Raw genomic sequence first — 16,623 nt, 5'->3', positions numbered from 1 at the left:
TTTGATGCTATGTTAAATATAAATATATATATACATTAGTTATCCCTAAATTCTGGTTAATCTTTTCCCCCAGAAATAATTTTTTCAAAGTAATTTGGTGACCACTTTTTATGACTGACAGCCGTGATGACTTTTAAACTTCACTTAACAGCTGTCCCTGCTTTCTAAAGTGGTTACCCTGCACGAAGTCTTCACTGGGGCATATCTGACTGCGTCTGTCATGTGCACCCAGATTAAACCCCTCAGCCTGAACAACTGTCTTGCATAAATAAACCACTGTCACAAAGGAAGAATATGGCTGGGTTACCAAGAATGAACCAGCAATACAAAGGGGAAAAAAACCCTCTTCTGTGTTCCTCAGAATGAAATTAAGTGACTGCCCAGCTAAATCACTTAAACTTCAAAGCACTGAATTACTTATAAACACGCATATCCTTCAGTGTACTTGCTTATACTTCAATGTTTGCTTAGCATTTACCACAAAGATCAGGAACTTTAAATTCTGGAGCAAGTAAGGATGTAGCATGGAAATAACAGACAATATTATATATCCTACTTCACATGCTCATTTTTCTATCAGTTTGTAAACAAAGAATATACCATTTAGAAGTTATTTCAGGCTAGAAGTGTGAAAAAAATGTGAATTTGAGGCAAATCATAAAAACACACAGGCAAGAACTCAAGAAGAACAGACTTTATTTTTAACATAAAAGTTCTATTTCCTTGTGAGGCAGCAACAAGTGTTCAGATACAGGGAATACATAAGTACATAGTAACAATATTTATCACCATTGGAAATGCTATTTGGGGGGGAAACTCTTAGAAAAACAAAATTTTTAAAAATTGCATTTTAAAAAGATTTACACAGCTTCAACAGAGATGAAAGATACAGACTTTAAAAAAACATAAATTATATTCAACAGGATTGTATAAACAAAATATTGTTCAGGACTGCTCTGCTTATCATTCATTTATGCAGAGTAAAACTTAAACCTTAAAGTGCAGAGTTAAGTATTCGTAGCTTAATGCAAATTCAGCACTTCCACTGGTCCGGTTTTGAGACATTAAAATTCCAAGCATTAAGGAATGAATCTTAAAAGTTTAGAACAGTAATGTAAATTCAGTAGCGGCAATTTTTCTTTTATTTCCTTTAACAAAAGAAAATCTTGACAACCCAGTCCTAATCTTGCACATACAAAAGGCTACAAATTCTGCCATTTTTTTTTATTACCTTCCAGTAAAAGCTAACCATTAAAAAGAAAGAAAGAAAAGCATTTCTTGTTGCCAGTAATTCCACAGCTAGCAATAGCACCTTCTAAAAGGCTGATTTGGCTTGTCATAAGTGTAAGAAATATTTTAAACAAAATATTTGAATCAAGATCAAAAATAATTTTGGCATCCATGCTCACCATATTAACCAAAAATGCAAAACAGGGGTTTTTAAACTGTAATTGCTCACAAAAGCCATGACAAGTAATAGACTTAATCATGATCAAAACCAGTAAATTTACATATTTTATCATCACAAAGAAGAAATTGTTTAAGGGCAAAAAAATAACTTAAGACTGACAAAGTGAATAACCACAGATTAGCTCCTTTTCCCGAAATATACATGCCACCTATTTCTTTCTTTTACTGCAATGGAAATAAATTTATTTAAAATTAAAAAAAATTAAATTATATTCCCATTGAAGCTATTCTAATTTATTTACCTTCTGTACAGTTTTCTACAGAACAACAAAATAATGGAATGCAATTTTAGAAAACAGTATTATGTATTCTACTGAGACCCATCTTAAAACAAAAACAAAAAGTCAAACCACCTGTGAACTAAGGGTTAAATAAAAACTGAATGGACCTATGGTTAATATTTTTTCAAGAAGCGATAAAGCTCATATGCTTAAAAATTAGCCCTTTGGCACTGGCAGTTAGAGTTGTTTGTACCTTGTACCATTTTTTTTTTCCTTCAAATCTCAGGCTCTATTTCTCCCAAACCCAAGGGATATGTTTGGTTGCCATACAATTCATTTATCTGCAAATTCACATTCTCCTTGCAACCAAGCATTAGAAGTTCCATTTATAAGACTATGTAAATAATAAATCTTAAACTTGTTCTCCCATTCTGATTTTAAGTTACTTTAGATTAAGGATATATGAAATTCTACACAAAATGTGAATTAGACAAACACATACAACGGAGTAAAAGGGAAAACTGTTAAGAAAGTGGTATTCTAGTTGTAAAATCCCCTTGTGACTTATAGGGATGGAGATAAAAGAAACTAAGGGTAAGGCAAAGAAAATAATATAGATTTAACAGAACTCAGGTAATCCAAAAACTGAAGGTTTTCATTTTAAATCTTGTTTTAACTTCCTTCTCCTACCATTCAAACGAACTCGTCTGATTTGTTTTGCCTTTTCTTCTTCTGTACTTTTGATGCAGCAGTTCTCAGTGGTGAGATGGTCAAGTCAAAGGCATAACAAAGGCAAAGAATCAAGGCTCTCAAGAAACTCAGCAGGAAAGTTGAACCTGAGTAACTGACCTTTTACTGATTTAGAAGCCACAATGTACTAATTCCAGGTAAATTAGTTTGGGACAAAAAAGTTACCAAAATTCATCGGTCCCACCAACTGAAATCTGACAGACTTACTCAAGTTTCAATTTATCTAACTTGCCTAAACATACCTCCATTTTAAACTTAACAGGACACACTTTTGATTACTTACATGTTTTAAAGGTGCGTTGAGTATAAGAAGTCCTTTCCAGGAGATTTATTGCTACCACTAAGTTTTCTTTGATGGGATATGTCGGGATGAACTGACATATTAACCCTCTAAACTGTATCCCTTTTACAAGTATTTAAATCTTTTCCTCCCTTTAATATGTAGAAGAACATTAAATTATTGCATCATAAGGTAGTATATGAAGATCTTAGAAGGATGCTTTTTTCCAACAGTTTGCTGAAACTCATTTTAAAAAAGAGCTGCTCCTTAAATTTCACGACCGCATAACCAGACATGAAATACTGCTGTCATGTGATATTGGCAGTGATTTTATTAGCATGAGCCTAAATCCAAACCTGTACGGATTTTTCAAAGGTTCCTGTTGTTTATGCTCCAGAGCTCCCTTGCCTGTTTTTCCCACTGTGTGGAATGCTCGAGGGACAACTAGCAAAATCTGTAGGCAACAATGTATCTCAGTGCCAACCATCAGAAAGAAAAGGTCAGTCACAAGATTCTGTGACTCCGGATTGCTATTCAATGGGTTACACTCCTGGCAAACTACTAACCCTGACCAAATCCACAAGACAACGACATCACAAAAGCAAAGGAGGAAATCCATGCAGTCACTTTAGGATCTATGATACAGCAGTGACTAAAGACAGAACGACACCTGTGGTAAAGGGAGATCGTGTGGTAAATACTGCGCAGAAAACCAAAAGGGCTCCTTACTCCTCGCTATCAACACTTACTCCTCGCTTCCTTTTGGTTGCCTTTTAAACCAACTTCCAGTGATGGGTGAGAACACATTAAGCACTTGTCTCCAAATTTTTCTGACCACATGGTGAAATGTGTACAGGAGTAGTGAAGAAAACAGCAGTTTTACAAATAGTTCACCCAAAGCACAAACTTCTGACATCAAAAAACATAAATCACATAATGTACTAATATTGCTTTTTATCTCATTTTATATATATTTACTCAATGCATTTACCTATCAATTCTTGTTTGGGAGAAGAACACAGTCATGAGATTAAGATTGCTGGGAAAATGTCAACAATCCCTTTGGTCCCAAAGCTGAAAACAGCTGAGAAAAAGCACACATCTAGAAAGGGAAACAAGAAACAGAGGCCACCAAAGAATCTTTTGAACATCCTATTAACTACGTTTCAGAAAATGTAACATTAGTAATATAAAATAGTCATCTTCATATAAAAGATGGTTCTTGCAGCATCATTCATGTCTCCAGGAATCATGTTTGTAGGGATCAGGTTTTTGTTTTTGTTTCTAAAGTTTAATTTGAAAACAAGCCCTCCAAAAGTAAAGAGTGAGACCTTCTTTGTTTCAACCAGCGCTTTAGGAAAATGCAGGCCAAGTACTTACGGCAGGCCGTCAGAAGTGAGCAAAGCCATCAGAGGGACTGCTTTCTTCCAGAAGCTGTACTGTGACGTGTCACTGTGGAAAGCTGGAGCACGTCACAGCCAACTGGGAGCGCACGATGCCATCCATCATAGTCAAGTAGTCTGAGGAGGTTAGCAGTTGCCCAGAACAATGGCTATGCAGCACTGGGACCTAGCCTTCAGCTTCCTCAATCGGGTCTGGTGGTGTGAGGAGAGAGGCCGACGGCATGACTGTACTCGTTCCTCGAGAGACTCGGTCTTGCTCTGTGTTTGTAGACAGGGAGGCCACAGCGATAGGCTGCAGTAGAGTGGTTGTCATGCCAGTAGTGACTGTCAGACTGTGGCCAGAGCCCTTGAGGGTAAGATCTGGGGTGGGAAGGAGTGGCTTGAGGATGCTGACGAGGCAGAAAGCAGAACCGCTTTTAGGAATGAAATTCACCTTGTTTTTGTCAGGACAGTAAAAAGCTGGAATTTCATGAAGTTGTTTTGGCCTAGACATAGAACAGACAACCCAGTACTTTTAAGTCACGGAACACTGGAAGGAAGCTCTTTTATTTTTTTTTTAATACATAAAAGGAATACAAAATTCAGGCTATGTCAGAAGTTTTAAATGCCATGAACAAAAGTAGAATTAGACATATGATTCAAAACACGTATCTCAGACTGCCAGAAGGCCACCACTCGTTACTGCTGCTTTCAGGCCCCGGCGAGCCCTGGGCTCCACACCGGCAGCTCAGGCTGGAACACTGCAGCTCAGTAGAGATCAAAGCTGGCCAATAGAAACAAACTTTCCTAAAGCCAAAGAACTTCTAGATGTTCATAGACAAAATATGTCCACTACCATGATTTTCCAAAGTTTGTACTATTTTGAATGGAGAGGGCAAAGAAATTAATGACATACAATGTCCATTCTTTGGCTAAGTTCCACCACTGCATGACTCAACTTTGGTAGGCTCTAGTTTTCTCTTGAAATGCGCTTAAAAATCTCTGATTGAAACAATTCCTTGAGTTAACCATGATGGTTTTCTGAGTAATGTAACAAAAATGTGAAATCAAAATAAAACTTTGCTCTGAAACTTCTATAAAAGCCAAATCCTTCCTTGTCCCCAGTGCCCGAAAATTAACCCAAATAATTGCAAAATACTAGTGTTAACTGTATTCTATGAACATAAAATATAAAACAAATTGTTAAAGTGACATGGAAGTGCCACAAAACGCAAAAGAAATTAAGGTGGGAGAACCTAAATAAATCAAGATTCAGGTGGAAAAATGTCATGTGATCATCATATGATAAAAGTATGGTTCTCATCTTCCAATGAAACAACAAAAAAAACCTGAGTGTGACAAGTCTGCACTAAATTCTGGGGACCCAAAGATGAAACAATCTACAAAGAGACAGAAGTATGTAGATTTTGGGGGGAGGAAAGTACTAAGGACTGAACTGTATTTCAATATAGTTAGTCTTCTTTGTAATCTTGTGTGTTTTATATATTTAAAAACATACTTCAGAGAAGCTACAGATAACTTCAAAGAATCCATAAGCTTTACCAGATAGCCAAAGCTGTCCACAGCACAAAAAAGGTTAAGAACTCCTGCAAGAGGGTCTCACAAATGTGCTAAAATTGGCTTGTGAAAGGTTTAGAAGTAGCACAAAAGAGGGGATAACCTGTGCAACAGAGGAACAGGGAGAGTTTGGTAGGAAGAAGCTTTCCAAAGAAGTCACATCTGAGCTGAGTTTGAAAGAATGAATAAACAACAGACCTGGGGAGTGGGTGCAAAAAAAAAAAGTTTCAAGTAAACAATGCTTTAGGTGGGCAGATTTTACTAATTAATAGTGAACACATGGACAGCTTTAACAAATATAGTCATTTAAGATCAAAGAAATTACACCATTTGAATGTTTTATTTGTACACTATTCTTTCTTGGCTGTAACAGAAACTTAACACGTTGAGTACTTTTAGGGCCACAAGTAAATTTGGACTTATGACTGATAAGAGCACATATCCCTCTATTTTTGCTACATGAGTATGGTTTTCAACTGCGAAAAAACAGATAGGAAGTTAAATAACACCTGAATTTTCTTTTGAAGACACAATTATTAGAAATAACTTTCTTATATTCGGAAAAAATGGCTAATAAATTTTTACACCCTCCTCCAAAAAAGGCCTAGGTTTTTAATTAATTTGTTTGAGGTTAGCTTGTTAAAAATGACATGTGGCTGCTAATGGAGCTTGAGAATAAAATCACATTTCTGAAATACAAATGAACTTCCTGACTTTGACATATCTTAATGACAGAATCTAAAAAGTTTAATTTCTTTGCTATTTTCATGAAAACTTACTAAAATTTCTCACACAAAATATAAACAGTAACAACTTGTCTGACTAGCACCCAGATGAAGAAACAGAACATTAACATAAACAGCACCAACGCTGCCCCCCATCCCCACAGCCAGTCATGACCCCAACCCAAGAGGAATTACACTTAACCTCTAACATTTAACTTCTAGGAGCACATTACCCAAGAAACATATTACCCACCCCTAGGGTGTGTGATCGATACTTATGCTAATAGAATTTGCAAGTACTATTACTTCAAAGCTTTCTTCAACTTAAAAACCATAAATTAAAAAAAAAAAAATCTCAGAACTACTTTTAAAGTTTTTTCTATTTTTCCTTATGAAGCTGTTCCAAAAGGATTATGTCTCAAAATAGATGTAACTGTTTGCTAGCTGACTTTCTGAAAAATGGAAGAACAGGCTGGATAATTATAGGTATTTTTATATTGATGCAAGGAATTCTTTGACATTATTTTTTTAAAGACATTACTTTGTCTTTTTTAATTCAGGCATAAATTATCAGCAAAGAAAATGGGTCCAAGTCACTTATAATGGGGAGGGAGGGAAGAAGGGAGGATGGGTCATGTTAATTTTTTTAAATACCTCTATACTGCAAAACCCAAAAATCTAAGATAACTGAGGTCAAGGAGTTCATTAGTTGGCATCAGGAAATAGCATATTTGACTTCATTAAAAAGGACTAAATGCAGGTGACATGGTTATGGTATGCGTGTATCAAAAAGCATACACAGACAGAAGTGTAAGACCTGGTCTTGCCTTTTCTGAGCTCAAATCCAACTACCTATTTTCTTTCAGGTAAATATATACACATTTCTGAAAAAGAGATCGTCCCTCACTCCGCTCCTACCTCTAGTTCAAGTCAGAGTTAGTACACTTAAACCAAAAATAAGACTTAGAAAAGTATCCTTTAAAGAATAATTAAATAAGCTAAAAATTTTAAATTAGGACCAATAAGATACCTTTGCTTTAATGCCCATGAGTCCAGTTGATTCTGCTCTAATTTTGACATAGCCAGGGCAAGGGCAAAAGAGACTAATTTTTTTTCAGACTTTGAGTAATTTGTTGTATTGATAAAAGGTTAAAAACACCTCTGAGAAATCCACTCTTGGGTAACTGCTGTTAATTTGTTTTTGAACATAATGAAAATTTTAAAAAATGAACAGGTTTTTGTGTGCTACATAGCCTTTGTATCACTAAAATTTATAATACACTCTGTACATTTAAAAAAGAACAAGTTTACCTTCTAACAGATAGATGAACCATAAAACATGTTAGGGTTTACCTTATGTATCTTTTATCTATCCATCCATGCACACGCACGTACACACACACACACACACCTGTCCTTTCTTCCCTCCTTTTTAGATACAAATAATCTAGTATATGTATAGCTCAGATATTCAGTCTTGAGAGAATTTCAAAATGCAATAATAATCTAAGGCAGGTACCACAGGATACCAACCTACACAACATATTCACTCAAAGAAACAACATATTCATAAAAGAAACTCAAATTGCTTTTGAGCCAATCAACCATTTCTCTGCATTTAGGCAAATGTTAACTACCATTAAGAAAAGCAAAAGAGCTCAACTCCAAAAAGGTCCACTTGGACCACCTGCTTTTTACTTCATAGAATGACTATTTCTTAAGAATTCTCTTGTGGTTACTGACTGTGCTTTCTAATCCCCTCACTTTCCCCCTTATCCCCACCTCCCCCGTCCCATCTAGCAACCCTCAGTTTTTCCTCTATGTCTCAGAAACTGTTGCCACGGGGTTATGAAAGTTAATTTGGGGAATGTAAGCAACAATGTTGTAAAGATTTTGTAGGGTATCGGTGGACACTTGTCTCATTAGGGAGACCACCTCAGGGATGGTGTAGATGCCTGATCACTGCACTGTACACCTGAAGCTGAGGGTTAACAATAATGAATGTCAATTACAAGCTTATATATATATATATAAATATATATGTATATACTTACAAGAAGCGGAGTATAGCATTAGGAATAGAGACACTGGAAATGTAATGGCTCGGTGCGATGTCAGAGGGATAGTGGATGGGGGGAGGGGGGTCCACACAGTGTGAGGGATATAAATAATAAACGTCTAAGTGTTACTTTGTTTTGTGCACCTGAAACTAATTTAAAAAAAAGAATTCTCTTGAAAAAGTCTAAGCCAGTATTTTCAAAGTGAGCATAAAACTCATATGAGGTATTTGTTAAAGATGCATAATCATGGTCCTACGTCCACATTTACCCTGTAGACCTGGGAATTTGCAGTTTCAACTAAGATCCCAGATGGTTATGATGCCAGGAGTCCAAGAAACAGATCTGAGGAAATACTGCTTAAACTCTCACCTAGCACCAATCAAGTTTAAGACTGACATGGTGGAAAAAAAAACCAAAATAAGCAGTTGCTAAAACAGAGTTTTCAATTACTGTCAGAAAAACAGATAGGAGGATGACAACTGGGATTTCCTAGTAGAGAAGGAGAAAGGATTCAAAACCAAAACTCTTTGTGTAGCAAGATTATTCAGAATTTAGGTTAAAGGAAGCACTGACGAAACGAGCACATAGAGGAACAAAAGGATGTCGTATTTCAAAATGATTCTAAGATTTGCCTAATGCAAGAAAAAAATTATGTGTATCAGACAATGTAAGACAATATCCACATCGTATTTTAGGTTTCATAGTGGGAAAAGGGCAGAAGCGTGGCTCTTAGACTTGCAGCCATAGTGAGGAAGGTGAAGGCTATCTAAGTACGATCATATCCTCAAATAATGTTCACCACTTAATTTACAGTCTCATATACACCTAGAGCCCTGCACCTATCGCTTGTAAAGGAACTACAGCTACTGAAAGCACAAGGCTGTAATATTTTCTAAGCAAATCCTGAGTCTAAAATTGTACTTGACTAGAGTACCATCCAACAGAAGTATATGAGCACAGATCACATGCCAACGGTACTAGACACTTTAAAATTCCCCTTCTTATATTATCTTCACCACAGTAACATGATTCTGCAAAGTGATAGAATTCTGTTTCCTACATTGGCACACAAAATATATACTTTTTAATATTTATAGAACTAGAGACTAAAAGTAGATAAAATGGAAGGGAATTCGATCCTTAAAAGAAGAAACCACACTGTGTGAGATCTGTAGTCTATCATGAATAAATATACTGCTAAATTCAATGTGTGATGTGGATTGCATACAGGTTCAAAAATAACAGCCACAGATGATTATATTGGAAACTGAGGCAATGTGAGCAACAAATGGATATTAGTTGACAGTAAGCATTGCTGCTAATTTTCTTTGGTGTGATAACAGTATTGTGATAATGTAGGAGTACTGTGGTTACTTTTAAGACACAAACATTGTATTTAAGGTTAAGTGTCATGTCTGCTACCTTACTTTCAAACAGTTCAGCAAAAACTACCACCACACCACAAACAAAGAAAATATGGCAAAACGTTAACTATAAAATCGAGGTGGTGGTTATATGGGGAGGTCACTGAATTGTTCCTCAACATACTTGAAGATTCACATTATAAAAGTTAGGGATTTTTTTGGAGGGGGATACTTACGAGCATTCCTCAAACACTTTGACCCTTTCACAGCCCTCAGGAGGTTCTCTTTTGAACATGTAACTGTTGTTAGGTTTTGGTGAAGTTGCATATTTGGGCAAAGGAGAGTTGTTCCCATTCTCTGCAATAAATGACATGCTGGGTTACCAAGAAATACTACTACATAAATGTACAGTCATTCTGTATTTAATTGTTCTTGGCCTCCCCCAACTCCATGAACTGTCTGAGGGAAACAGTGTTTTACTCAATATCTAACACAATTCCTGGTAAATAATTATTATTAGAGAAACAATTATAAGATAATTAATTTTTTTTATTTCTTCTCCACTTACAATTACCACAGCCTCGGCTGTATCACTTAATCTGCAGTACTGAACACTGAACTATCTCACTGCTTTATTTCTATTCCATGCATAGTGAATAGATTCAAACGTCACCTCCATTCACCCCAATACAAGTAACTGAGATGGTTCTTCACTGGTTGCTTCTCATTCTCTTGGTCTGCCCTTCAAAATTTCTCAATTTGATTTCTCTGTTCCTCAGGGTTTTACTCTCTGCTCCAGGTAGTTGGAGCCATATGCGTGCTGGATGCCAAAGACTTCCTTTTGCCTAAGAACATATCCACACCTAAGGGATCCTTCTCTGTTGATTTCCCAAAACTGCCTTTAAAGTATGACTCAAAGTTTTTTAAATCTTTCCGAATTAACCCTATCATAGGTTACTCTGATATTCCTGTTCAGTGTTGAGATCCTCAGTTTATATTATATTAACTTAAAATTCTTAATTATGTTACATAAGTGTTCTAAATTTTCAGTCGGACTGTGACAGCTAAGCTACAAATTCCTTGGTGGCAGTCGCACTGTGCCCCCAGAGAAGCTAGCCAGTCACTAGTCTCCTAATGTCAAATACAGCAGGACACAAAATTTATGGAGTTCCTATACACTACTGAAGTAAAACTAGGAAATATGGGAACTCAAGGGCAGATTTAATAGCCATGTTTTTTTAAACTGGAGGGGGTACATTTGATTGAGCTCTAAGTACCAGGAGCTGTGCTAAATGGTTTGCAATGACTACCCCTTTTAATCCTCCAATAAATACAAGAAGTACTTAATCATGCCGATTCCTGACAAGAAACACAAAGGATTTAACTGAGTAGGTGTTAAACTTGTGTGCACACTGGAATCATCTTGGAGCATCGGAAACTCCCACCGTGTTTCCCCGAAAATAAGACCTAGCCAGATAATTAGCTCTAATGCGTCTTTTGGAGCAAAAATTATAGTAAAATAAGACCGGGTCTTATGTAATACAATATAATATGATATTATATTGTCTTATACTAAATTAGTCTTATACTAATTTTTGCTCCAAAAGACTCATTAGAGCTGATTGTCCGTATAGGTCTTATTTTCAGGGAAACAGGGTAGTGCTTATGTTCTACTCCAGGGGTTGTGATTTAATTGGTCTTCGGTGTTGGCCTGAAATAGCCATGTGTTACTTAACCTAGAAGCTAGTAAAAAAAGGTCCAAATAATAACATTTTCACGGCCCATAGTTTGAGGTGACCTCTTCAGAAAATCTTGTGTTCTCTACAAGTGCTAGTCTCAATAATTTAGGTGATTGGTAGCAATGGCCAGTTGTAACAAAGGAACATGAACACTTTAGGATGTTCGATACTACGTATGAGATCCTAAGTAAATAACTAATGAACTGAGCTGTAGAATTTATATGTATACACGTCTCACTATTGTTCTCTAGTACATGTGTAACTAGGATGAGGCTAACAAAATATTGCTCTGATATGGACAGATGAAAAGTCCTATTTGTTTTAAAAATTAAGAATATTAGTAATTAATATTCAAACTGCTTATGTCTCCAAGTTATTTTTTTAAGTTGCATAAATAGTTTAATACTATAAGTATCCCTCCAACTTTTTATTCCAGGCTTGCCTTGAATATTCATTTTATATTCATATAAATTAGCTTAAATCTAGTTAGAAATATAGATCCTAAAAAACTTTAACTTGAAGGTTTCACATTTAATTAAAAACTAGTAAGATAGTAAAAACATGACAACAGACAGAACAATCTGTCACCATTTTCAGGACAAATGTTTCTCACTGATAAGGAACTTGTATTAACAAGTGCAAAAAAAAAAAGTTATAGATAGAAGGTCCTAAACCCACTCACCAGACCATCACCTGAGCACCACAGTAAAACCTACTGTTTTGTACTCCAATTTTTTTAAATCTATGTTTTGAAACATCTCAAATTAACTACCTTCGTAGCCTTAAGTGTGTGTTAGAAAATGAAGTTATGCTAGAAAATGAACAGAGAGACAGATAAGCTAGGTGGTACGTCCTTATCATCTGGGAACAAAATGCTCCTGCACTGTACCTTTATCCCTGGGATCACCAAGCAGGTCATCAGCTGAACAAGGGCTTTCCTCGCTCCCTTCATTGGAGATGGTAAGGAATGATGTGGGGGACACGGACTGCGAGCGGCTGCTGTTGTTGCTTCCCCTGTCTGCCCCACCAGGGGTCTGCGTGTCAATGCTGCGTGTGCTGCTACTTCTCTGTACCAGAGGAGGAGGTGCCCGATGGCCATCTGGAATATCTTGTGGCTGTTAAAAAATTTTTAAACAAGGGTATATTTACCACTGATTTTGAAATTCACCCAGAAATAAACCCAATGTCAACTTTCCCTTGTTGTTCTGGAAGACTCATAAATCAGAATATCCCTATTTATTAGGCCTAACAAGAAAGAAGCTTCTGTGTTGCTCTATTAGTGACAACCCTGTCTAATCACCTCCCCCACTAGACACCGAGCAGCATGGGCAAATACTTTGTATTTCCCGGGTCTGGCATGTGACAAGTGGTCAATGCTTGCTGAATGATGAACTGCACTGATTTACTTATACGGAAAATATTATTTAAAAAATTATAAAGAAGAGGAGAAATCTAGCTATAACACTAGGTTCCATATTAGAATAAAAGATTATCCCATTGTGGATAATCTTGCTGTCGGGCTCTGTTACCTTCTCCCGCTGCCAATTTCCCCATAAAGGGTTTTTTCAAAGAAACCTTCCTTCATGAGGAAAAGGTTAATCACAGAAGTGTTAATTATAGGGGGTGATCAAGGAGAACAATCCGAAAAAAGCTTGTGTGGCTCACTTAGCAGGGAAACCAGCCCGCTATTCACCTTTGGCTCATTTACCTTTATTACATCAGGGAAAGTGTTCCCCATCATGCAGTATGGAGATGGAGAGGGTGTGGGGAGTCCTGGTTTCTCTAATAGAAACCAACTTTTGATCTTAAGGGAGAGGATCTTAAACGTCAACAAAATACTACTTCAAACTACTCAATTCTTCTTTCACTGAAGAATGAAGCTTAAATATACTTTGACGTGGTTTTAAATATAAACAGGAAATTTTCTCACTGTATCTTACATGTGAATCATTCTTATGTACATTATAGGTAAGCAGAACTGCACTTCATGATGATATAGTTAACCAAATAGTAACTCACAAGTAATAATAAACAGATTCATGCTTAGAAAGTATCTGATGTCATATCCATCCCTCTCCAACAAATTCGCAAGCTAAATTTTTGTTAAATGGAGTTACAGCAATTAGAAGTATACCACCTGTCTAGTGCTTTTAAAATACAGATAAACAAAAAACAGTTTCTATTCAAGGATCCAAATTTAAGTCACATCAGTTGTCTCTATGAGATGTAAGGAAAACTTCATTTTCTCTCAACACGAAGGAAGAAATCTAAGTAAATATTGAAAACAAAATTGTGACTTTTTAAAAAATAATTACAAGAGTTAAGGGTAAGGATGATTTTAAGATATAACATTACTTACTATAAGTTGCTCTTCCTTTTCCCCAGTCTCTTTAATTATTATTTCAATCTCCTGATTCAATCCTTCCACACTATTCCGGAACCGGGAGCCTGTTGATTTGGTGATAGGAATTACTGGAATAAGTGCACTCTTTGGAACAGGAGCCTTGAGAAAAAGTGGTAGAAGGGGGAGAAGAGAGTTTTAATATTACCTTTTAATTTTCTAAATTGAAACATAGTTGACATGAGTAACTCAAACAGAAATCAACATAAAGTTTATAGGCCTTGCAAAAAATGTGAATAACCAAACCTATTGCTTGGTAAACATGAAATATAATTTAAAACCAAAACCCCAGACAATGAAGGTAGACTTTTAGTTTATTCCCATCTATGAAGGACTGTAAAGGGAGTGGGACAAAGGAAAACACAAAGAATGTCTATCTCAGAAATTTTTTATGATTGTAAGAGTTCAGATTTCAGAATATAACTTTAAAGTCCTCTAGTGCTATTATACTCCAGGAAAGAAACAAAAAGAATGACTTATCAAAAAAAAATATTTTGGTTGGAAAAACAAAATTACTTCCAAAATCCATATATAGCAGCAAGACTGAAACAAGAGTAAGTTCCCTATAAAATATAATTATTTACACTTTCATTGTAATGATTTTAATATGTTTTGTTCAGTAGTGAAAATGACATAATTCAGTTTTGTTTTTTTCCAAAGCCTATCTCTAATTTTTTTAAATTCTTTTTTTCACTGACACAGTATTACTTTTGAAATTATGTAATTACAGGATATTACTCCGTTTCCTGACAAAATACTGAAAATAAAACATGAAACAAGAATTGCAGAGGTAGCTGCCAAAGTTAATAGCAACAGTGCCAGAAGATCATCTTGTATATGGTCCTGCTGTCTGGTAAAGAAATGTGATTAGCCCATCCTTCATTTAGGGAGGTTTGTAAAACCTCACTTAGGGTAAGGTGGGCAAGGGAACAATGGTAACAAGGCCTCTAATCAATTATCACTAGTTTCATTCAACGGATAACCTTATCGTCTGATAGAGAACTTAGTGTTAAACCTGTATTTTTCCTCTTTTATTCCTGCTCACTTTTATAATTGAAAATTTTTTTAAATAAGCATAACACAACAACAATATTTGGAAAAGGCAAGAAATTTGTCAGAGAAAAAGCCAAGGGAAAGCTTCAGTCTGGAGTGCTGAGGTGGCACTTCTTCACTGCTCAGTTATTGCTGGGCCTCTGGGAGTCTCACTTTCCTCACATGGGAAAGTGGGAACACAAAGACCTACCTCAGAGAGCGGCCTTAAGAATGAAATGAGAGAACACGTGGCACAGTGCCTGGCCCGTAACGGGTAGATGCTCAGTAAACAGCAGCTACAATTTTTATTTTGTGTTTTCCTATCATGTGTTTTATTCTTAAAATAATCCTTTGTTTTTCCAATTTTTTTCAAGTACCATTTATTTTCTTCTACATATGATGTCTTCTAATTTCCCCCTCTTTAATCACTTTGCCATCCCCTCAAGCTTCTCATTATTATTTATTCCCTCTTCAATTCTATCTCTTCTTTCTGTCCCCTTCTCTGGTCTCAATATCTACTATATCAAAGGAAGAAATATGAAAAATCTTAAGTTTAGATATTTGAATAGTTGTTTTATAGAGAACACTCATATAAAAAAATTTTTGAAACCCACATCTTTGAGCCATTCTCTACAGTATAGATCCTCAGTGCACTGATATACCATTTCCGAAATTGTTTTTTGAGGAAAATCTTTGCCACATCAATAAATCTATTCTCTTTGTATAGTTCACTTTCTATGAACACTTCTCCTGGTGGCTAGACCTTAAGGTTTCTTAAGTAGTAACAACTTTACATCCAACTTGGCTGGTGACTATAGCACATTCAGCATCATAGATCAAGTACTGGTTTGAAAAATATAATTTTAACTTACTGATACTCTGTATCAAAATTTAAATATGATATAACCTGGGGTTAGCTAAACTTTAAAACCCAAGTAACACAGAGTGGCTTGTAAAGGCAATAATGATGGGATTTTTAAGAGGTAAATGAGAGAATTATTTCCAAATTTACGAACAGAAAATTACGGGCCTAAAACTTATGTATCTCCAAAAGGTTTTGGTCTCATTTTTCTTTTGGTTCCTTCTTTCCTCAAATAAAAACATAAATACTATGTTTAGGAAAGAAAACCACCTAATTTCTCAACGTTTTCTGCTCTACCTACTAGAACAAAGCCCCATCTATCCTAGATGCATCACAAAACCAAACAACTTTCTTCCTTTATCTCTTAAAGGTTATCTGACCAAAAGCATGCGTGAGCGCACGTATCACACACATTTATATTTCACACAGAAAAAAAAAAAAGACTATTTACCCCAAATATCAAGAGTAAGCTATAGTTGGGTAGTGGGATTACAGGTGATGTATTCTTTTAGGTTGTTTTTCTACAATCAATCTGAGTGGAGACACTGTCTTATCCATCTCATTGACACTGCCTAACACAGAGTCTAGAACAGATATGATGCTTATTCAACAAGGTTAGAGTCAAGGACTGAATATGTGTCCCCTAAATTCATATTTTGAAGCCATAACCCCCGATGTAGCTATACTTAGAGATAGGGGCCACAAGGAAGTAATTAAGGTTAAATAAGGTTATAAGAACGGGGCCGTGATCCGGCATGA

The 16,623-nt window shown here is 35.9% G+C and overlaps 1 protein-coding gene across 1 annotated transcript in view; it reads right to left on the bottom strand.

The window, feature by feature from the left end:
* Positions 1-684: 684 nt before the first annotated feature.
* The window catches only part of FAM117B (family with sequence similarity 117 member B), a 72,865-nt gene continuing 56,926 nt past the window's right edge, over positions 685-16,623 (bottom strand). The window contains exons 5-8 of the mRNA XM_081051717.1: positions 13,929-14,072; positions 12,459-12,684; positions 10,067-10,187; positions 685-4,609 (exon numbers count right to left, since the gene is read on the bottom strand). Coding sequence (XP_080907843.1) covers positions 4,291-4,609; positions 10,067-10,187; positions 12,459-12,684; positions 13,929-14,072 — 810 coding nt within the window. The 3' untranslated portion in view covers positions 685-4,290. The remainder of the gene's footprint in view (positions 4,610-10,066; positions 10,188-12,458; positions 12,685-13,928; positions 14,073-16,623) is intronic.

This window comes from Rhinolophus hipposideros, assembly GCF_964194185.1.
Source record: "Rhinolophus hipposideros genome assembly, chromosome: 6".
In the NCBI taxonomy this organism is placed as follows: Eukaryota; Metazoa; Chordata; class Mammalia; order Chiroptera; family Rhinolophidae; genus Rhinolophus; species Rhinolophus hipposideros.
This window is presented reverse-complemented; position numbering and strand designations above follow the sequence as displayed.